The sequence below is a fragment of the Pogoniulus pusillus genome, chromosome 26 (assembly GCF_015220805.1).
Source record: "Pogoniulus pusillus isolate bPogPus1 chromosome 26, bPogPus1.pri, whole genome shotgun sequence".
In the NCBI taxonomy this organism is placed as follows: Eukaryota; Metazoa; Chordata; class Aves; order Piciformes; family Lybiidae; genus Pogoniulus; species Pogoniulus pusillus.
Window position 1 is genome coordinate 20,350,682 of NC_087289.1, and position 24,489 is coordinate 20,375,170.

Sequence of the window (24,489 nt, forward strand, 5' to 3'; positions counted from 1 at the left end):
AAAGACCCGCCCCCACAACTATATATACAAAGATTAATTTAGTTTGATAAGCAGATTCAGTCGCATGAGAATTAACCTACAGGGATACTATCAATAATCTGACTATATTGGAAGTCAGAAGTTGGAAAAGGCCTCAGCTATTAATTAATAGCGGTTTCTTACTAAATTAAGCTAAGCCAAATAACTCACTCAGGCTGACTCCTGAGGTCTGTTTCTCTCTTGCTCCCTTTCAACGGCTGCAGGTGGATCGTTAAGGGTCGTTAGGCACACAAAGGTGTCAATAGGAAAGCAATCCCTTTGAAGGTCTCTGCAGTCCAGGCGAGGGGAGTGGGTGAGCTCAGGCAGAGACATACGTCCAGGCACAGGCAAAACTCCAAAGCAGGGACCCCAAAGGCGAGAAGACCCCCAATAGTTATAACCTTCGCTAGACAAAGGGCAGAGTTACCACACCTTAGGCGCGAAAGTGCACGGCCAGTCCCAGCCTGACTCCAGCGCGGGAACTCACGGGGCAGTTGTCCCCCCTTCACGGGGCAGTCCTCCCCCCTTCACGGCTGCAGGGCAGGCGAGGGGGGGTGGGGGGAAACCATGCGGCTTTTCCCCTTTCCCCCCGAAGTCCGGGCAGGAGAGGAATTTAGGGGTACAGGACTCCAGGACAACTCTGAGCAACCTCATGTAGTTGAAGATGTCCCTACCCAAAGCAGTCTATAATTCCGTGAGTTGTTCAAAAGACCTGCTAAGCTTGGAACACATTTAAGCAAAGTTTGAGTGATTCTTAGGTCACTGACTTGTCAAGTGTTCATATGCCTTTTAGCTAGGATTTTCTTTGCTGTGTTTGGTTTTTAATCAGTAGTGTTTTTCCACCTGCACTCTGGAGTACAAACGTGTGTACACGTTCTTCTGACAGTCCCTGGGGCTCTGATGAAGAGGGGAGCACATTGCTACCTCACCTGAAATGCATCAGTCGAATTGCTTTTAGGTAGCATTACACAAACTTGCAGCAGTGCCACAGCTGTGAAGCTTTTTTACTCCATTTGCAGAACGTGGTTTGTGGATGTGGAAGTTGACATACTCAATAATTCAAAAATCACAACTTGTCAAAAATGATAATGGCTTTAATAACTCTTCTTTCTTTGTAATCTCTTTTATCAGACCTACAATATTCAAAATTCTTTAAGGGTTGCTTGGCTGCTTCTCTCTGTACAATCATGGCTGTTTAAGTAGTTATAATCTGCTAAGTGAGTTATCATAGCATCTGGGTAAGTAACTTTGACAGTCGTAATGTACTAATTATGTCACAACACTGGGAGGATGAAGTGTTGTTGCTGCTTCTTTCATCAGTTGAGGCTGCCTGTTTTTCGTTACCCATTTTGGACTCTGTGAAGAGCTTCACTCTGGTGAGCTTTACCTGCCAAGCTTCTCTAATTCTTTCTGGTCCACAGACTGTGCCATATCTAGAGCTCTGTGAAACAGCCAGGGAAGACAAGTGGGTATGCAAGTGGGCAATTCTCTGTCCAGATTCCAAGTCATTCCAGAGCGTTTGATAGGCCTCATGGAGGGTGGCTCCATCATCTGATTGTGTGTGGCTCTGTCTTGCAGACAAAATGCCTGGCTACTGCCCTGTATGATTTCATTTCTAGGTGTTGTCTTCCTTATGGGATATCCAATGCTGTTGTAATGTTTTGGCTGGATGCATGGTTGTGTGGTTGCCTTGGTGTTTTGTTTTTGTTTTGGTTTGGTTTTGTGGATGTGGGATTATCTGGGGTATTTTTGATTGGTTGGGTTGGGATTTTTGAGTTGTTTGTTGGCTTCTTTTTCCATCATGATCTTCCTATCTGGTGGTGGTGGAAAGGCTTGTGAGGAACAGAGAACCCCAGGTGGGTGAGATCAGGGACGTTTTTCCCTCAGGAAGGAGAGTTTAACCTGTAAGAATCTGATTGGAGTGCATATTTTGCAAAGAAAGACCTCAGTTCCAAACAGAGCTATATAATAAGAAAGCCTATCAGAATTATTTAAGTGCATTCTTTGTGTCTCTTGTGTTGCAGTGTTTTCATGTGTATTCATTACAAATCATAAGCTTTTTCTAAGTGGGACTTCTATCAATTTATCTCAGTCTTACAGGGACAAAACATTTTATCTAAAGATTTCCTGGGAAAAAAAAGATTCCTTGGTCCCTTACCGACAATTGTTTGATCTCTCTGTCTTCAATCATGTGTGTTTAGGCTATGCAACCACCTCCAGTTTCCAGTGAAGTCCAGAGGATCAGCAGTTACTCAATGTATGCAGAAGTGAGGCTTTGAGTGAGTCTGTTAATTATGTGCAAGAAGCACATAGTTATATGCTGCAGGGCTAACAAGGAGAAACTGTAAACAGTTGTTTTTGTCACGAGAGCAAGCAGGTATGACTTTTTAATAAAGAAAACAAACCAGTAAGGTTACACTGCCATTTGTCAAAGGCAACTTTGCACTATATTCACAGAGAGAAATAAAGCTTTTAAATGCATCAGAATGTTGCAAAATACATAGGCATTTTCATGGCAAGCCCACCAGAGAAGCTGTATTCAGCCTTACAAGAGGTTTGTCAATTCATCCTCCCAGAAAACTCTTTTCACCTGAAAGTTCAACTCTGCAAGTGCCTGTTCTAAAAACTGTGCCTACACAGTGTTTGCTTTCTGGGGCTAGAGCCAAACACGAAGAAGTACTGCCACAGCCAGTCCACTTCTGTTTGCCCAGTCATGGCAGTGTAAATGCAAATACCACAAAATAGTGTCTAGTGTTAACCTCAAAAATGGCTTTGAAACAACTTTACATCCTGATAAAATACTTTGTTTGTATTTTCTAGCAAATATATTTAAAATACTATGATAACTTACTTCAGAAACTGCAAATGTGATTTGCTTCTTTACACTGTTGAGGGGCAGTTACATAGAAAACTGTCAATATTTATTTGCACTTCCTAAATTACTGAAATGCTTTACTATTGTGCATTTTTTGTGATGTTGCATTTTTATTGCTTTATATTGCACATGTTGGATTTTAATAGTTGCATCCTTCATTCCATGAATTTCAAATTAATCATTACATTGCAATGAAAAGTTCAGTCATAGCTCCTAAAGCAAAAAAAATAAGCTTTGGTCTTTACTTTCTAGCAAGACAATGGGGGCAGAATACAGACTGAGTAGAAAAATAATCCGTTCTCTCAGCAAGATCCATGATATTACACATAACAGCATCTGGTAGCTTCGAGGTTGGTATTAATTTTTGCACGGCAAGGCTTAGTTTTCTTGTGCTTCAGTTAACCAAGGATAATTTGGCCATTAGCAACTATGGATTTTGCCAGTACACAGCAAGAGATTGCTTTTTGCCTCTGAAATCAATGCGAATTCTGTACTTGATCGCTAAGACACAGGTAGTATTATTTTATTTCAGTTGTATTTACAGGAAGTGTTTTGTTGGTTTTGGTTGTTTTTTGTGTTGGGTTTTCTTTTTTTTCTGTAGTATCTCATTTGCTCAGAAAGCAAAAGAGCTGCCTCTGCAAATACATCTGTAGTTAAATTCATATCTTCCATGGAAATCTTCTTAGTAAGTGTCTTTAGCAAAATATGCCAAAACAAACAAAGATTTCAGGTTAATTAAAGGAATAGATCATGAATCCAGAGTATTTCAGAGTAGAGATGAAACTGAAATATTTTTATGGAATTCAGTCCTCTCTTCGTCATACCTGTGTGCATGGGTTTCAGGACTTCAGGTTTTCATGAAGAGCAAGTGACTTATTCAGGTATTGATTTGAGGCAGAAGGTGAAGGAATAAGCTCTGTCCCAGATACTGAAGTGTTCACAAGATCATGCATGTGTTTGAGGACAAGAACTACTAGTGATTAGAAACTCCTAGAAAATCCAGATTCCTGGAGAGTAGGAATTAAATGCAAGGATGAAATCTCAGACCCATTATAATCTATGATGTGTGCTACAGGTTCTCAGAATGTCTGGCACTGCCATTCTCTGATGTGTGGCAAGAGGCAAAGAAACAAGTTCTTTCTGAAAGGTTAAAATAAAAAGGCACAAAATGCAGTTGGATGCAACATCATGAAGAGCACCCAGACTACCACACCCAGAAAAGGGCAGTAAGGGGGAGAGCAGAAATCAAAGAGAAAAAGCAAAGCCATTAAATATTTATAGTGGAGCTGGTAAAACCACAGCTTATCACAAATACAGTTTTACCAAAATAGAAGTGCCTTGGGGCTGTTTTGATAGTTCTGCCATTTCTGCAGTGCCAATGGGGTCTGTGGGAGGACTGAATTGAAAATCTGATCTTTTTCTGAAAACAGCTATTTAGAAGTATCTGTTTCATGGCAAGTTTCAAATGGTTTTTAATTTCACATTTGGAAAAAAAGCTAACATCATCTTTAAAACTGCTGAACAGTATGATGACTGATGCCTTCTGGAGAGCTCCTGCTCTAGAGGAAAGATAAGGTCAACAAATAGGGTAATATCTAAGAGATATAGCAAATAAGTAGGTGTTTCACTGTGTTAGATACTAAAGCAGCACAAACCCAGCAGGTTGAGCTCATTGTGGCTTTGAATTTACTGTTTAAAGAACAAACTTCCTTGCCTTACTGAACAACTAATATGCATAACATACCCCATGGTAAAATCTAAAATAGGGCAGGAACTGTATTTTTACTTGTGGAGTTCTTGTAGATGCAGTTTGTAGATCCAGTACAGTTATTTTCATATCACTGAGAGTATAAATCTTAGATTCTGTGTAGGAAAAGTAACTTTCTACTCCTACTAATCATGCTAATCACATGAAAGAGTAATGTTTGCAACTGGCCTGAGATGTACTGGTGCACAATACTCCTACCATTATAAATACTACACCAAAGTTTGGTGCTTCTAAAATTGAGTGGTTGAGTCCCGTCTGAGTCACTGAACATATCGAGACCTGTTCTGGCTGACGCTCCTGTGGTAAGACACAAGAATGTTACTGAAGGCTGAGTAGGTGTAAATTACTGTCTCAGGAGAGTCTGAGAATTTGTGCTGCTGAAGTATTTGCACTGTAATTAGAAGAATCAAAACTTCAAAGTAAGGAATAAAATCTCAAGTAGCAATTGCTGCTCAAGGGCAGCTTTGGAACTGATGAAGCAGGTAGCTCACATAGCTGAGGTTCTCACACCTCTAACGTGTAAAATTTGAAGGTTTGCCAGGCTAAGACAGCTCTATGTGGAGTCATGATGGGAAGTCTCCAATTTCTGTGCCTAAAATCCAGGCTTTCTCATGAACCGCAAATTCACTACAAACCTTTTCTGCATAAGAATGCAGCTATTTACTCATGGAGCTATGGTCAGTGGCTGGAGTAATTTGATAACTTATTGGTGATGACTAGGAGAGCAACCATATGCTTAAGAGCAGCCCAGTATAAAATGGCACCCACCCTTCTCTTCATAAAGGCACAGTAGGAAATAAATTCTACAAAAGAGAAAAAAATATTGTAATGTTCAGAGGAGTAAGTTAAGCTGAATGTATCTTTTAGAAATAATAGTAACAATTCTAAGCATTGCCACAAATGATAGTACAAATGATCTTTTAGTGAGAGAACGACATTAACTTTTTCTTTCAATGAATTTCTTCTCTTCATAGTGTGATTTCCATTCTGATAAAAGGCCAGATGCTATGATACCGACCAGGGTTTTTTTCCTCATTTGTGATGATGCTTTGTAGTAGTAGCATTTATGTCCAAAATAATTCATCATGTGTAGAGATCCAGTCCAAATTATGATTTATACTTGGAGCTTAATATTTCAGATTATTTCAACAAGTGGAAGTAAAAACAAATGGAAAAAAACTCCATGATTAAGGGGAACCATATGGTGCTCTTGTAACAATTAAATTCAGTGCTCTACTTTAATGCAGGTCTGCAAGATGGGCAGATTAAAACCTTATGCCCAGGCTCCATGCCAAGAGTGAATTAATTTTCCTAAGCTTTTTTTGTTTAATCTGCTTCTGTAGAATGAGGAAAGCAAATAGCTGAGTGAAAACTAAGGGATGTGTAAGCACTTTACCCCTCTCCTAGTGCCTTGCTTTCTTAAGTGTGTTTTCTGGGCATAGGATGAATCAGTCCTGAAATACCTAATATGTCTGACATATTTTACTGTATATGTTAGCAAGAGTTTAGGAGCAAGTGAAAAGACAAAACCTGCATAATCTCCCTTTTATCTCACTGCATAGACCATCAACAAGAAGAAAATTCCACAGGGAATGCTTATTTTTGCAAACTTGACATGTCTACTGTCACGGAGGGGATTCTGCCACCTATGCCACTTGTGGCGAAGGGGAGAAATTAATTGGTGTGAGAGGATATTTTATAAAAATGTATAATTTGTTAACTTCAGTATTCTGAACTCTTGCCACCCCCAACCACTGTATTTTAATACTAATATGTTCTACATAGTTATGGAAGACATTATAGGAATAATATCAAACAGTAACTTGTTAATAACTAGCATACATTCAAACTATAAACAAGAGAGAGGAGTTTTCCCACGGCAAATAGTGCTTGGGGTAAATATGCTGTTTGCCCAGTAGATGGGCCCAAGCTCTTTCTTCTCTATGGCAGAAGACAATAGAGAATTACAGAGGCATTAAAGCATTTACTCACAAATTCTGATTAATTATCGATCATCCTCTGTGGCTACATCACAGCCTACACAAATGTCCAGTCTTCAAGGGAGTTTGCCTGTGGACTTTGAGGCTGGAATCCTCCCGGCTTTAGGGGAAAGGAGAATCTTCCCGGCTTCTGGGGAAATGACAGTCTCTGACCTTGTTCTCCTGGCTTCTTCTGGACGCTCTGTCCAGGGATTCTTAGGCAGGACCTCAAGTGCAGAAGGAGTACGATACCGTGCAGCACCAGCACAGTTTCACACTGGCCACAGAGGCTGGTCGTGTGCAGACAATTGGGGTCTACTCCTGGTAATTCAGTGGCAGTGGCACGCACCAGGCAATCATAAGGCAGCAGGCATGCAATAGGGTGCATGGCTGCATGGGAAACTGAGCTCTGTAGATAAAGGCAGATGCACTGCGGGCAAACTGGCAGACAGGCAGGCATAAGCAAAATGCAGTGCTGGTGAATCAAAGTGAGCGAGCACAGGGGAACACGTTGTTCACCTGTGTATCTCTATCAAATGTGGGCCCAGATAAATGGCCCCTTGGCCACTAGAATGACCAATCAGCTTGGCAGTTAGCCAAAGCAATACCATTATAGGCAAAATCTGCAGGCCTGGACCTTCCAAATATGGGGATAGCATGGGCCTAACACCTGGTGGGCCATAAGCTAGGTGCGTGGTCTTATACAACTGCTTACACACTCAGGGGCCCTGGGCAGGCCAGACTTCATGGCACCAGTTTTGTTATGCCCCCTTTATCCATTTAATGTGTTTACCTCTGGTTTGGGCAGAAAAACACGTCCAGGCAAGGCATATGTAAGCCCATTTTCATGCCTATGGGCCCTCTACTACATCTACATACACACTTTGGAGAAAATTCTCATTAAAAAATCACTATTTTTGCCCTCCTTTCATTTGAAAAGAAAAATCACAGGAGAACTTTGCAGTCATTTCTTACATCTTACATGCAGCACACTGTCTATCTGGGCTTTCTGCCAATCCCACAGGCAAGAGTGGGCACCTCTTCATTCCAGCACAGCTCCATAATCGTGTGATTACTCTCTATGGTATCCCATTTGCCCATGGCATCAAGTGGCAATTACTTCTCTCTTAATGGCATTCCGTTACCATCAACCTGATCCTTCAAACTGCAGAGCTGAGAAAAAAAAAGGAATGGCTATCTTGAAACGTTGCCATGGTGGAAGGACACAAGTCTATCGATAACCTGTAGTCAGTCTTCTTACATCTGTCTGACTCTTCTGTAGAGTCTAACAGTAATTTTTTGCCTGGAATTATTTTATGTTTACTATTTATAAAAGGTATCCCTGCCTCCTAGTACTTGCTTCTCCTCTGATTTGTGTGGTCAAGTATACTGCTTCTAGCATGTCCATAGTTTCTAGTATAGTTCTCAAGTTAAAGCTTACTCATACCGTTGAGTAGAAAGAGACAGAAAAGTGAACACTGTGTGCTTTGCATTCATCAACTATACCCCAAAACAATACACTCAAAATTATTCAGGGGAATGATTTTAGTACATGCAACATTTCCCAAGCATTATTTCAGAAATGGTCTATCTTGATAAAGGACCCTAGGGAAAGGTGTTTAATTAAAAAATGATTTTTTCTGTCAGTGTGCAGAGTCCTCAATAGAATGGCAGCTGCTCAGTTTTGAATCTGAATGGGACATGGTGCTGTAGATTTTCTTATTTGTCTCTGTATGTCTCACAAGGGATCCAAATCTATCAGGTCATGCTGGTACGCTTATCCTGCTGCTGAAAATATTTGTGCTACCTTTGCCTCCCAGACTGTAGGAATTCTATAAGGAATTTGTTAGCAAACATTCTTAATTCTAGGTTTGCTTTTAATTTGAGTTTCTACTTGCATTATACATCATTACATACTTAATTTTATTAACATGTATCTTTTAACAGCTCAGCAACTAATTACTGGTTAGAAATGATTAAAAGTATTGTTATAACATATTTAATCTTAAATACAGAGGCCTCTAGGTCTCTCTTATAGAAATAGGCTCACTTTTTTTCAGAGGTTGCATGCAATAAGGTGTGTTTGTGCCTCACTAGGCCAGCTGTCTCCTGTTTCTCTCAGTGTATGATCCATAGCTTCATGATTCAGACACAGACATGGAATCAAGGCAGTGGTAGCATCTGGGCTTTTGTGTTTATTGAAAGCTGACTATATGAAGCAGAGAGATGTTTCATCTGCAGTGGCAACAAATCTTCAGTCACTGATTGCATGTCTTGCAGCCTCAAGTGGACGCTAGTCAGATAATGCAAGTAGTGTGTGTGAAAATGACATCTTGTACATGTGTTTACAGTTGTTATTGACACATGAAAAAGTAGATCAGAAAATGACCCAACTGGGAACTAAGAAATTATTCTCCACTTAGCTCCTGGAGGATAAGGTTCCTTTTATTAATTGCATTCTTGAAGTTTAACTGCACTTGCAGGATTGTGTTTCAAATAGTTCATTATAATGTGGTAGTCGGAAAAGTGGCAAGGGAAATATTTCTCAGTAATGGTCATGTAGCTGATGAAGAGACTGTGCTGTGCCTTACAGCACTGTACCTAAATGGGACAGCTGCTTCCAGCTGAATGCATAGGATACTTGCAAGCATGAAATGTGGTTAACAGAAGTCTTGCGTTGTTAGAGCAGCTCCATATATTGATTATAATTACATAGTTTATTTGTACTATTCTTAAATAATATCTTTTTGCTTGCTTTCTCTCTTGAATCTTGAAGGCTTTAGATGGAAGAAACGATTAAAGCTTGCTTCAAATAGAATGCTATTGTGATATGTTTGATTGGTGGGAGGAACAAATGACAATGCATTTGTTTTGAAACAGAGACTGTTCAAATACTATATAATCATTAGTTAATCACATCTTTATGCACATAAACCTTTATCTCCTTCTTGTATTTTTTTTTCTGATACATCTCAATATTTGCTGCAGTCTTCAAATAAGCATGTATGAATTATTCAGGTTTAAGCTGGAGTGCAAAGTTCTCTTGATGCAGATCTGAGTGCACGAGAGCAGTAGTCTGATTTCCAGTGGTGTGGTCAGAGCAAAGCGATTTCTCTAGGAAACTTAGCATGGAGCCAGGAAGAAGCTCAGATATGACTGCCTGCTTATATACTACCCACAGTAATATCTTTCTATGCTAAGCAATTGTCTCTGCTTCGACAGAAGAATGAAATCTGGTTCATTTGGATTGATCTTACAGCAGCAATGAATCACTTGAAGTGCAAGTGCAGCTTCCTTCACTTTCCAATTTCACATCCAGAGACTAGGAAGGGTAGCAGCGGATTTATGCTCTTGCTTTGCAGAGCTTGTTACTCATAAAATTAGATATGAGGAAATAATAATTTTTGTATTTTATTAAGACATGAACATGTCCCTCAGTTTTTTGTTTCAGTATTACTTCCTGGGTTTTAGTATTACAGCATGAGTGTAATAGCACTGCCTTCAGTGATCTTGGAAAAGCCTATATAGCAGCTACTGCCTTGCATACTTTTTTATTTCCTTTTTATCCTTAAAGATAGCTTGCATGTCTAATGATTATTTTGCCTCCTTTTCCCAACTGCTCTTTCCTTCCCCAAAACATAACCTTCTCTGGTCTGTAATTGTTTAAACAGCTACAGCTTGTGATAGGGAAACTTGTCAAAGCAGTAAACCTTCCCACTGGCATGGACACACACAAAAGGTCGGCAGCTATGCACTGCAGGAGATATTTGCAGGATTCCAGCAGAGAAATCTGTGTGCAGTTGTTATCCTGGAAGGCTGGATTAATAAAACCAAAGAGAAACAGCAACCCTTAAACAACTTTATTGACAACCCTAACTGCATGTAGTGGGTTCATGCTGCATTGCTGAGAGAACAGAGAATCGAGCAGTGGTCCTAATTGCATTTCCATCCAGCTGCCAACAGAGATCTTTGGTGATCAGTGTTCAAAGAGCAGTATGCCTGTGTTTGGGTGTCTTTCTATATGTGGACAGAGCACATGTAAAGATTAAGGACTGAAATTTGATTGAGACTGAAAGTACTTCAATTTCATTGACAAGTGGTTTAAGTCCTTTAAGAAACTAAAAGGAAGGTGATACGAACAAGTAAATTTACATGGCTTATCAAGTTATTGGAAATCCAGTTGTATATAGTATACAATCATTCTCAGAAATCTCATTGTGCCATGTTGTGGAAGATTCATTACTGATGGCTGTCAGATACTTTTGTTATGATGTGTTGGATCTATTTAGCAGAATCCAGCTCTTGAGGTACACACATCAGGATATAGCAGTGTTATTATTGTTCGTACAGAAGTCTTGAGGTCACAGTGATTCCTTGATCATGGCATTCCTGTCTCTTTTCTTCAGACCAAAACTCGAGATGCATCTTTCCTGAATGGATTATTTTTCTGTTCTGAGGTGTGAATAGATTCTTGGGCACTTCAAGAACTTTCAGGGGGCCTGTGCATAAAACTACAGGAAGTGTAAACCCACAGCTTTTATTCTCAGGAAATCAGCTATGTTGACTTTCTCATGTGAGAAAAGGCCCTCACATAGAAATTATAATAAAAGGCTAGAGACTAATAAAATCAGAACAGGATATGAATATAAATGAATACGTATATCAGTTGTGAACTAATGAAGCCTGCTTTCCTACAGATTTGAGCTTCATGTTTGATTAACTGGTACAAAGAAGTGTGAGATAGAATTGAAGCTTTTGTTGTTGTTGAGGTTTTACAAGATCTTTGTGTAGACTGTTTGCTCTCTAGTAAGATGTGACCTCTTTGTCACTGTCACACTACTTCTGTAGCGTCATTGTGCAGCTGCACTATTTTATAGCACTTGCTGGAAACTCATCTTTTTAAAATGTAGTGTCACTTAGTGCCATGGTCTGGTTGATGGAATAGGGATGGGTACTGGGTTGAACTGGATGAGCTTGGAGGTCTCTTCCAACCTGGTTGATTCTATGATAAACAATCATAAGGCCAAAGAAGAGGACAGAACATGCAGGAAACTCTAGCTGAAATTAATCATAGAATCATTTAGGTTGGAAAAGACCTTTAAGATCACCAAGTCCAACCATTAAACCATCATTGCCAAATCACTACTTAACCATGTCTTTCAGCACCACATCTGTATGGCTTTTTAGTCCTTCCAGGTGTGGTGAGTCCACCACTTCCCTGTGCAGCCTGTTCATGGATTGACAACCCTTCAAGGGAATAATTTTTTTTCTAATCTAAACTTTCACTGGCACAAAGTGAGGTAAATTCCATGTCTTCTCTCATTTGTGGACTGCAAGAAGACACCAATCCCTTCCTTACTATGAAGTTCTTTTCATATAATTGTAGAGTGTACCAATGCCTGTCCTGAGCCTTCTTTTTTTGCCAGGCTGAAGAACCCTGTTTTCCTCACCTGTTCCTCATAAGACTGTCATGGAGACAGGGAATGAATGTGGCTGAGTCAGGAATTATCAAAATAAAAGTATTATATTTTCCTGGAATTTTCAGTTTATTGACAGACTCAGTTTGATTGGGAATGTCTTCCAAAAAAGGATACTGTAGACAAATTTAGATGTTTAGGAAGTCAGGAGATGGAAAAGGCTAAGCTATAAAGACAGCTTTGCCCCACTAGCAATCAGGCTGAGCAGCAGATTAAGGGAACAGCAGATCTTACTCATGGTGGTGAGAGAGGCATTCGGCAGTGATCCCTTGCTGGATTCCTCTGCGGGAGCAGCCTTCTGACGCCGCAGGCAATACCCAGTGGTGTATGCTCACGCGGCAGAGTCCCAAGGCGAGTGGCAGAGCCACCAAGCTCAGAAACATCTCGAGCACTTCTTCCACGAGTGGGATGGTTGTGGAACGATGCTGCCTTCACAGCAGCAGGGGAGAGCCAAAACAGCTTGTGTTCCCCAGGCCGGGAGGCAGCCAGGTAATTGGCTGCTGTTATGGTACAAGAGGGGCCAGTCCAGATACTGCCAGCTTTCTCTCTCAGAGGGCCCCAGGGCTTGCAAAGCCTCCAAGTTTGCACAGAGGGGTGCAGAAGTGGGGAGAACCATCCAAAGGCAGGGATGGGGTAAAAGTGAAAGTCATACAAAAAGGTAGGAGCCATTCAAAAGCGGAGATGGCCCAGTCACAGCAGGAACCTGTCCTGTGAGGCGCTCTGTCAGGAGCTCTTTTTTGAGATAGGGAACTCAGAAGACAGGAACTCTCAAGGCAGGAACCTTTTCACCTTCTCCCTTGCTCTATTTAATCTATTCTAGGCAAAGTGTCCATTTACCATTTGTACTGGACACGAAAACGCAGCCAACCACCAGCCCGATTCCAGCGTGGGCTTCCACACAGGTCAGACCACATGCAGAAAGGTGCCTTTTGCTGTTCCCACCTCAAGCCTTCCGGACAGGGTGGGGAAAGCAGTTTTTGCACCTTTTTCTCCCATTCAAACCTGTGGAGTGGGAGAGAGAAGAAAGGAATTTGGGGTAGCCCAGGACAAGGACTTGTGCTCTAGACCTCTGACCAGCTTTTTTTGCCCCTTTTTGTACATACTCCAGCATCTCAGTGTCCTTCTCTTGATGGGCCTAAAACTGAACACAGAACTCAACATGTGGCCTCACCAGCACTGAATAAGGGGACAATCACTTCCCTATTCCTGCTGACCCACAGTTCTTGATCCAGGCTAGGATGCTGTTTTGCCTTCTTAGCCACTTGAGAATGTGCTAGGTCATCTTTAGATGGCTGTCGACCAATACCCCCAGGACCTTTTCTGCCAGGCAGCTTTCAGGCCTGCAGTAGTGCATGGAATTGTTGTGGCCCAAGTGCAGGACCTGGCATTTGGCCTTGTTGAAGCTAAGAAATTTGGCCATTTGGTGATTGTTGATTTTACATACAGCTGTTGCTTTTTACTATTGATGAAAATAATCAAATGTCAGAGGGTCTAGCTGTTCACTCAGTTTTCTGTGCAGAGTTGAAAAAGAAGCAAAGGTAGCTGTGAAAGGCAAAATAAGCATTCAGTTTGCTTTTTTAGGCCCAAAATTGAGTTGAAGTGAATAATTCTTCGTCACTGGTAATGGAGTAACATTGAGGGATTTATTTCTACTGAAAGAAGCATGAATTTTGTTTTGCATAAAGGCAGCAGTTTGTAATACAATTTTGTTGGTTGTGTCTTATAATCACTAAATCTTGCATGTAAATGTTGCACAATAAGAAACATTGTCTTTAGCAATTTCTAAACAGTGGAAAGATTGGTTGGTTATATATCAGAAGTTATAAACTGTTGATAGCTTTTCTTAGGCTATTATAACTTTTACAGAGGAAATACTATTATTATCTCTGAGGTAGTAACATACAGATCTCTAGCATAGTGCTCAAAATAATGTAGACTTCAAAATTAAGAGGTGCTTATGGCTAATGCTAGTCTGAATAATTTGGGAAGAAAACAGAATTTAATTCAACACATTAAAATACAGCAACTTTCAATGAATTTCAGTTCTGCAACCAGAAGATTTTATAGGAAACAGTTGGGAACCCTTGGGATATACCTTCTGGCCCTGTGAGGAGAGATATTTTCTCTCTACCCTGGATTTGGTTGCTACAGGATTTCACAGATGAGCTTCTCACTTTCTGTGGTATTACTAACTTACCTCTATTTTATCAACTCTCAGCCACCATCATTTTTGTGGTTACTAATCCTACATGCAGTTGTTCCCAAAAGAAACAAAAAAACAGAGCTTGATACTTTCCTGTGTTGTCTGTTGCAAGGGGAAAAAACATTCCAGTTTGCACTCTAATTATTTCAAATTTAAAAAGGAGAAGGAAAGTGAGCGTTGTCAAGGTTCTCACTGTGGTTGTGCTGCAGCTTAGATGGTGAGCCTGAACAAGAGAGATGCTGTGTTCCCTTCCTCAAATGAGTTACATAACACCATGTACAACATGGAGTACCATGTGAAGTTCTGGAGCCCCTGACACAAGAAGAACATGGAACTATTGAAGCCAGTTCAGAGGAGGGACATGAAGATGCTCAGAGAACTGCAGCATCTCTGTTATGAGGACAGGCTGAGAGAGTTGGGGCTCTGCAGCCTGGAGAAGAGAAGGCTTTGAGGAGACCTTCGAGGGGCCTTTCAGTATCTGAAGGGACCTACAAGAAGGCTGGGGAGGGACTGTTGACAAGGTCTTGCAAGGAAAGGACAGGGGGTAACAGGTTTAAACTGGCAGAGTTTGTAGAAACATGTTTTGACACAAGTAGGCTGCTATAGCCAGAATCAAGAGTATGTGGGGTTTTTTCAGCAGATTTACAATTACCTTCCCATATCCATGCAGCTGTAATTTCTTTATCTTTGCTAAATGGGGACATAAAAGACAAAATTACTGTGATATTTAAGGCTGGAATGCCTGGCAGGGGAGCAGGATATAGAATCATAGAATCAAGCAGGTTGGAAGAGACCTCCAAGATCATCCAGTCCAGCCTATCTCCCAGCCCTAGCCAGTCAACTAGACCATGGCACTAAGTGCCTCATCCAGTCTTTTCTTGAACATCTCCAGGGACGGTGCCTCCACCACCTCCCTGGGCAGCCCATTCCAATGCCAATCACTGTCTCTGCCAACAACTTCCTCCTAACCTCCTGCCTATACTTCCCCAGGCACAACTTGAGACTGTGTCCCCTTGTTCTGTTGCTGGTTGCCTGGGAGAAGAGGCCACCCCCCACCTGACTACAATGTCCCTTCAGGTAGTTGTAGACAGCAATAAGATCACCCCTGAGCCTCCTCTTCTCCAGGCTAAACAGGCCCAGCTCCCTCAGCCTCTCCTCATAGGGTTTGTGTTCCAGGCCCCTCACCAGCTTTATTGCCCTTCTCTGGACGTGCTCCAGCACCTCAACATTTCTCTTGAATTGAGGGGCCCAGAACTGGACAATTTAATAGCCTTGCTTATAACATCCATTATGAAAAGTTAGATTAGTTTTTATTTCTATCTTTAGCTGCTTAAGTGAAATTTAAAAGCGGTTTAAGTTCAGATCTGTTCTCTTGAATCTAGCATGAAAACAAACTGGGTTTATATGATAAATTTAAACTTTAGCCTGTGATGTGCTCAGTGTCCCACCAGCAGCAAACTGTTTGCAGTTCTAGTTGTAATGGACAAGTCTCTTCTATATCTTTACCATTGCTTTGACAGCGTAAAAAACGTCTGATTTGTTTGATCCTGGTTTTATTTAAATATTGTGAATTGAATGCTGGGACTCTCCTAAAAGGAGGAAAAAATAGCCTTTTCACAAAGAGAAGAGTCTTGTCTAGGGAGCAAGAGGATAGTGGAGGTAGAGGTTAGGGTCTCAGCGTGTAGATGGTAGCCTGGAGACAAGCAGGCTGAAGACGGCTAAAAGGGCAGAGAGAAAGGCTTTAAAGTTGATAGAATAAAATCCTCCTAGGGTCTGTCAGTGTCATGGTTTAGTGTTCTCCCAACACAGCTTAGAGCTGAGATAAATATGTAAGAGTACTGGTTGGTAATCGAGAGAATATCCTACACAGCCTTTACTTGCACTTTAAGTGTACCTAATCCTCATCCTCCCCCCACACATCACCTCCTATTTTTTTCTTTCTCACACATAATAGTAATTATGAACTCCAGCACTTTTATAAAGTCACCATCAACTCATTTCTCTAAAAAGACAGAATATATTCTAGCAGCAAGAGAGGAGCCAGACTAGAATTAGAGGGTATAGATATGAGGTTAATTTAGAATTTGGCATTTGGCTCAGGTATGATTGGCAAGGAGATTTGCAAAAGACTGCAACTGTAAATTGGAAATAAATGGAAAAGGATTATGTGAGTGGGAGACAGCTTTGAATCTACAATGCATGTCTCGAGACTGACTTGCTCATAAAAGAGCATGCGTTTAATGTGTCATAAAAATATTTAAACCACGTTGGTCTTTGTATAAATATTTCATTTTTAAAGCTGGATTCTGAGTGACTACAAAGCAATTCAGCATGCTTTTCCTTGCCTTCAGCATGAAGGATTTTTAAAAAACCATCACCAGGATATATGGATTTTTTTTTCCACTTCCAGATTCATATTCTCACAAGATTTTGTATTCAAATAATTTTTTTCAGTCCCTTCTATATCATCTGTTTTGTTACTTAGCATTCCTCTGAGAGGGAAAGTATTGATCTACTATACCAGGAGTCAGTCTGGAGGCAGAGTGAGCTGCTGCCAAGAAGGCATTCGTGTATCTGTGTGCGAATGTGGGGAGGTGACTGAGTTGTCCAAAGGGGACACAAGTCTGTGTTCCTTCAGCTGCATCTGTTCCAAGGATGATGTATGTCTGTAAACAAAGCAAGATATATTTTGAATGTGCCAGTGTTCTGCATCATTAGTTTTCTTACTGTTGGGAAACTAAACTGCAAGAATCTGAACATCTGCTACCACCTGGCAGCTGAAGTGGCTAAAGGAGGCAGTGACAGCAGTTGAAGACTACCTCTGAATATATTCTGTTTTTCCTTCTGCTATTTTCTTCAACTGAATACAGTCTTCAAAAATAATTTAGCCCAACATTGAAGTTAATACCATGTTTTGAGAAATGTTTCTAGGGCTTCCAGAAACCATTTAGTAATGACAGAGGATGAGGAAAATACATGATGAGAGCTCCACTCACCACTTCACACTGGATGAGCATGGGGCCAGTGGCCCCGGGGGGATGTATTTTACATTGGTGCCTGAATCTGTAGTTCCTCGTCTCTAACAGCAGCTGAAATAGAAATGAGTGCTAACTTCTCCAGTGTCACTCCAGTGCATGAGACTTAGACCTCACTTATGGTTGCTTTGTGCTCTTCTTCACAGGTGAAATCTGTGCTTTTAAAATCCATGGACAAGAAATGCCCTTTGAAGCTGTTGTGTTGAACAAGACATCTGGAGAAGGTCGTCTTCGAGCAAAAAGTCCTATTGACTGTGAATTGCAGAAGGAATATACATTCATCATCCAAGCCTATGACTGTGGATCAGGACCAAGTGGAACAAACTGGAAGAAATCTCACAAGTGGGTGAAAATGAGATTCTTTCTTTTTTTTTTTCTTGTTCTTTTTTCCACTTTGGCATACATTTGATCTAAAGCACAGATCAGATTGAAAGGCTTCTTTTTGTAACATAGTCAGGCAGAAAGCAAATAAAATTAAGATGAACTGTTGTTGCAATAGTCCATCTACTTTGAATTCCTTTTTTCTTTTAGAAAATATCTTTTTTTTCTTCTGCTATCTGATCCTGTCTCAGGTGGTCCAGTTGCAGCATTTAGTAGGATCACTGTTCAAGTGGAGAAATATATCTCAGTTTTGGTTTATTTTTCTGTTCTTACTTTGACATTAAATACCTTGACTAAACAGATCATCTAAGACATTTTTATAGGTTTTCTCTCTATCTCGTTTCAAAATGTAAGAAAAGAGAAATTGCCCTTTTTCCCTACTGTGTGGATGTATATAAGGTGGAGCAGCTATGCCTTTGCACAGTGTGTTTCTGACCTCAGCTTTTGGACAGCAAATCTCAGGGGAATTCAGACCCTCTGGGAGCTGAAGGTATTGAAGGTTTGTAAGTGGCACTTTTTACTATGGAGCCAATTCCCTGCATACGCTTAAGTGGCACAGAGCCTTTTTTCTCTTTCAAGTCATGGAAACAGCTCTGGACCATTTATCATTAAAGATGAATTTAACTCACATGTAGATATACAACTGCTGTACAAATTGTTCATTTTGCTGAGAGCTATTTAAATAAATGATTAATTGTAATCATTCTTCCTTTTGCTCATCCAGGGCACATGACAATTAAAAATGTAATTAGCTCTCTAATGCACGCTGAGCTCTTTTCGGGATATCTTAAAAGAATATGCACTTAGAAGGAAGCCTGCAATGTCAAATAACCATTGAGTCACATAAAGTGGTTTTGTTTCATATTATCCATTTTTTATGTTCTTTTCCCTTCACACATAAGTAGCAAACAAGTACATTCTGTTTGTGGGAAATTTTGACCTAATCCTGACCAAATGAAATCTGGCCCATTGGGACCAGACTTTATTATACTTTCTTATAGTGTTTACTATAAAAAACTCCACGCTAAGCTTGTCTGTCTGGGGTCACAACTTTTACTTCTGGCTCTACTGTTAATCTAGAAAGTCCCTTCAATTCTCTTGTCACCTCTCCTATCAAACTGGAGCAAATTCTTTCAGAGTTTACTTCCTTTAGAGTTTACTCATTAAATGCTGAAGGCCTGTTATATTTGACCCTTAAGGGTCTATGTATGCATCATTAACTGATGGAAACAACAGTCAATAATCAGCAGAAGATGAGAGTCTTATTTGATGTTGAAGAATGTTCATAACTGGACATTTTCAGGTAGTAAGTATGTAAGAGTATCGTAATTATTTTCCTAGGGTTTGCCCATTAACTCATCTTACACTGCAACAATATCACTGACTTACTGCTGTGGTCCGTTTTAAGAGGCAGTCAGATTTTAACAGGGAGCACTGTGAAGCCCACTCCCTAAAAGCACTAGGTCAAAACCTAGTGCCATGTTAAGATATTAAATTTGGTAAATTAAGCATAAAATATCAGTATTATCTCATTTTAGCTGGCATTTACATAATTTTCTATATATGTTTTGTTAATCCTTACAAGTGTTTTGAGAGCAAACTGTTGGTGATTTTTCTCTTCGATGTCTGTCTTCACCTATTTCAGGGCAGTGGTCCATATCCAGGTAAAGGATGTCAATGAATTTTCACCAGCTTTCAAAGAAAGTGTTTATAGGGCCGCTGTGACAGAAGGGAAGATCTATGACAGCATACTGCAAGTAGAAGCCATAGATGAGGACTGTTCTCCACAGTACAGCCAGATCTGCAATTATGAAATTGTCACAACTGATGTCCCTTTTGCCATCGACAGAAACGGTGAGTATGGAGAACTTGGGATGGATAGCAGTAATGTTTGTAGATAGAGTAATTACCACTTGAAAGTAGCATAATACTTGGCTCAGTTCTAACTCAAGAGAGTAACCCTGTTCTTACCTTTAAGAATGAAGGAACTGTAACACTGGGGTATTCCATCCCTTTTACATAAGATTTGGTCAGAAAGTGGCACAGTAATTTATAAGGGAAATTAAGCCCCCAGTTTTAGGTGAGCTCTGCTATTCACTCCAATCTAGTTTCCCATACAAGTGATGGCATTTGCTACTGCAGTATATAGCCCTACCTAATAGAGTTTACTTGAGAGTTAGTAGCTAGTTCCAATATTCTGAACTTTCTGGAGTGGAGTTTAAATGTAGGATTGAGAATATTCTGGATATATTTATTGATAAAACTTTGCGGGCATGGGTCAGCAGATCTGCTCTGTGGTGCTTCCTTAAGCAGATGTATTATCCTGCAAGATGGAAGAAAACATGCTTTGGAAAATCAGTATAATTTTTTTATTGTTTTAGTTTTAAGTTGTTTTTCTAATGTACATAATATTATAGAAAAAAATAGTGAACTATATTCACATTCCTTTACGCATCACTTTTTTACCTTGGTGGCACTGTCTGTTTGCTTCCCGCTTTTCCCAGCCAAGTTCTCACCATGGCAAAGCACAGAACTTGGCACTGAGTTTGGGATTGGTGGCCAGACTGCATGAAAAACGTGTTGAATATCCTCCATTCCACTTCCTGCTTGCTTCAGACAATACAAAATGGTAGCTTTGTCTTTCAGATACTTCAGCAGTCCCAAATTACGGACACTAGGTAAATGAGACTCCTTGTTCTTCACGTTCACATCTGTGCTCGCAGAACTTGTTCTGCCCCCGACCCTACAAGAACAAGCACAACAAGCACCTTATGTGAATGGCCAGGAATATTCTGATTTATCTTTTGTAGCAGAAGCCTTTAATCCATGTTGTATATGAATGCTCTTTGGAGCGTTCAGCCAAACTGGAAACTGAGAACATGCCTGGAATTCCTATTTTCCTCTAATCAGTCATTTTCATGTTGGGAAATTATTCATTTCTATTTGTGCAGTTCTTGCACAATGCACAGCTGAGCATCGAAAGATAAGAACCTGTTAGCATCAGTAAGTTGTAAATGACATTGGGGAAAAAAAGCTGTCTTGTTACAACACGTTGGGAGGCAAGTATACTATATAGGAGCTATCATCATCAGTATGCTTATGTTTAAGTAAATGAGGTCAGCTGGCACAGTAATCTTTTACCACAGCAAGTGCACAAAGGATTTTTCACAGTAAGTGGGTGTTTGGAAGTAGATGTTTGCATGCAGTTCCCTAGAAGATTTCCTCTCCATGGATTCCCTCCCTTGTCTAGTTATGAGACTTCCCTTGATGTCACAAAAGGAAGTTCTCCATGTTTCTGTTTGAATCCATAATTCTTCAAAATTGCCAGTATGGGGCTCAGTGCTTACGTGAGTCGCAGGTGGTTTCATAATTTCATACCAATTTTGTGAGAGATATGATGTTGGACTGGATGATCTTGGAGGTCTCTTCCAATCTGGCTGATTCTATGACTCTATGATTCTATGATGGATACATAATACATTGAGTTTAGCATGGCACAGAGCAAGCATTTCTATTGCTTATGCCTTTCCAGCTCACGCAGAGCAGCTCGGTTCACGAGTAACTGTGGGCTTCTTGCAGTTAAGTGTCAGGAATCCTTGGTTACATCTTCATCCTCATGTGCCTGGGTTCTGCATTTCAGCAAAGGCAATGAGAAAATCATTGATTTAGAGATGACTTTGAAACCTGCATCGAGTAATTGGTAAAAGGCTATAATACTTGCAGTTTCTTGGTCATGAATTCAATTAATCCTTTTTGATCTATTTGTTCACTGAAAGCACAGTGCTGCCACTATCAACAGTAATTGCAGTCTAATTTGCAATTTTTAAAGATAATGGTAATTGCTTAAACCCACTGGGCTTAGAGGCAGAGTTAGAATAGATGGTTGCACTTTTATTTTCTGACAGAAATATCTTGCTTAGTTTCAACACATTTTGCTGCTGAGAATGTCTCTCTATGACAGATGATAGAAGCTTTCTCTGATGGAAATTCTTTGGCATCATGCCCAATTTTAATTCCTATAGGACAATTAAAATAGATACATGACATGTCTGAGACTCTCTGTTAATACTGTGCTAATTAGGATTTTGTTTATAGCTTTTTTACCCACTGTGAAAACCAAATCTAGGTTCTTCCGTCTTCTGCAAGTTATTGATTTTCCCACTTTTCCCTAAGTATGGAAATTCATTGTCTAGAAAGAGTATTTAATCAGATGCTTAGAACAAAATCTTGATGTATCAGAGGGGTCCAAAAGTAAAGGATGTGAGGAAAAAAAATGCCATTCTCAGTCCCAAATGGTACATCTTTTCATCATCAATGTATGAAGCTGACCACGAACGTAGGCCTTTAGCAAGGTGAAAATGCTGAAATGCTGCTCCATCACTTTTTTTTTTTTTTTTTTTTTTTGAGGAGAGATCATTATCATTTAATCAAAACTTATTTTTTGTACCTAGACCAATGCAGGGAGCATTTTTTTGTCTCAAAAAATTATATTACGCATTGGAAAATATATGCAGAAAGGGAGAACCCTCCAGACTGTAGCAGTACACAGCCTACTTCACGTTGCCCAGTAACGTAACACGAAAGTCACAGGCAGCCAGCACTGGCAGATGAAGCACCCTTCAGCTTCGATACAGTTCTGTAGATCTTTGTATGTTAGGCGCCCAAAGGTAGGTAGTAGAAACCTTTCCATTTATAGAATCAGAATCAATCAGGTTGGAAGAGACCTCCAAGCTCATCCAGTCCAACCAATCACCCAGCCCTATCCAGTCAACACAACTGGCTCTTGATATGTAATTTTTTGAGAACAAAATTACTTTGTGTTATGAAACCAAAACTCTAATAAAGTGGACTCTTGCATATGATGTGCATGATTCAGAAGATAATGAACTCTTAGTAAAATGCAATTGAGTAAAGGTAAATGACAAATTTATACTTTGCAATGTAAAAAATTGGGACTAAAGGTGTAAGACATAATGTGTTTTGGGAGATATAAGCATGCAGTTTGGTCTGGTTGTCTTCTTCACAGAGAATCCAAATCAAGTGAGTGTTGTGGAGGCAGGGAATTAATGCGGCTGAGTCAGGAATTTTATGTAAAAATAGAGGTATTTTATTTTCCCAAAAACCTGCTCCCAAAAATATATACAGAAATTAATTTAGTTTTAATTAGCAGATTCAGTTAGGCTGAGAAGATCTACAAGGATACCATAGGTAATTTGACTATTTTGGAAGTCAGAAGTTGGAAAAGGCTGAGCTGTTAAATGATAACGTTCCCCACTAATAATAAAGCTGAGCCAAAGCTCCTCACAGGTGAGCCAGGCTGGCTGAAAGAAGGGTGGTCCAGCTGCTTGTCCCCTGCTCTCTTTCAGAGGCCATTTGTGGGTCATTAAGGCCTATTGAGCCTGCATAAAGGGTGCTTAAGGTGGGAAGCCTCCTTCGGAGCTGAGTGCCAGGGGCTCCTGCCGCAGAGTCTATCCAGGCAGGGAAGAACTCTAAGGCGGGGACCCCAAGGTGGGAAGTCCCCCAGTATTTATACCCTTCCTAGGCAAAGAGCAGAGTTACCACTGCCTGGGCGTGACGGCCACAGCCAATCACAGCCTGATCCCAGCGTGGGCACTGCACGGGCACCCCTCATGCCAGAAGGGCCCCTTGCTCCCCCACTTCATGCCTCCAAGGCAGGGGGAGGGAAAACAGGTCTTTTCATGCCTTTTCCTCTCCCATTCAAACCACAGAGGGAGAGGAATTTTGGGGTATACAGGACTCCAGGACAGTGAGTTTTTGTATAAATATTATGTAAGCTTTTTTATCAGGCAACATAAATCCAACCACAATGCAAGTATCAGTTGTAATGCCAGTAGAACATTTTTATGCATGTTCTACCTTCATGTGTCAGGGAACATGGTCAGATGATCAAAGAATTCAGATGTAGGTACAAATTCTGTCATGACTTTGACCTCCTCTCCTCTCTAAAATTAGGATAACCCTATTTGCTACCCAGCAGTGGGAAGCACTTCACAAATACATCTTCAGATTGTTCAATATGAAGATTTTGCCAAGAAGTGTTGGACTTCTGCTAAGGAAGTGTGAACCATATGATACTTAAGATCCCTTAGAATCATAGAATCAACAGGTTGGATCATCCATTCCAACCTCTCTCCCAGCCCTATCCATGGCACCAAGTGCCTCATCCAGTCTTTTCTTGAACATCTCCAGGGACGGTGCCTCCACCACCTCCCTGGGCAGCCCATTCCAATGGGAAATCACTCTCTCTGTGAAGAACTTCTTCCTAATATCCAGCCTATACCTACCCTGGCACAACTTGAGACTGTGTCCCCTTGTTCTATTGCTGGTTGCCTGGGAGAAGAGGCCACCCCCCACCTGGCTACAGTGTCCCTTCAGGTAGTTGTAGACAGCAATAAGATCACCCCTGAGCCTCCTCTTCTCCAGGCTAAACAGGCCCAGCTCCCTCAGCCTCTCCTCACAGGGTTTGTGTTCCAGACCTTTTAGCAGCTTTGTCACCCTTCTCTGGACACCTTCCAGCACCTCAACATCTCTCTTGAATTGAGGAGCCCAGAACTGGACACAGCACTCAAGGTGTGGCCTGAGCAGTGCTGAGTACAGGGGAAGAATAACCTCCCTTGTCCTACTGGCCACACTGCTCCTGATGCAGGCCAGGATGCCATTGGCTCTCTTGGCCACCTGGGCACACTGCTGACTCATCTTCAGCTTACTATCTATCAGTGTCCCCAGCTCCCT

General features: G+C 40.7%; 1 protein-coding gene across 2 annotated transcripts in view; it reads left to right on the plus strand.

The window, feature by feature from the left end:
* The window catches only part of CLSTN2 (calsyntenin 2), a 274,828-nt gene that overhangs the window by 140,342 nt on the left and 109,997 nt on the right, over nt 1-24,489 (plus strand). For both annotated transcript variants that reach the window (XM_064165450.1, XM_064165449.1), the window contains exons 2-3: nt 17,502-17,697; nt 19,382-19,590. In XM_064165450.1, the coding sequence (XP_064021520.1) occupies nt 17,537-17,697; nt 19,382-19,590 (370 nt within the window). In that variant the 5' untranslated portion in view covers nt 17,502-17,536. The remainder of the gene's footprint in view (nt 1-17,501; nt 17,698-19,381; nt 19,591-24,489) is intronic.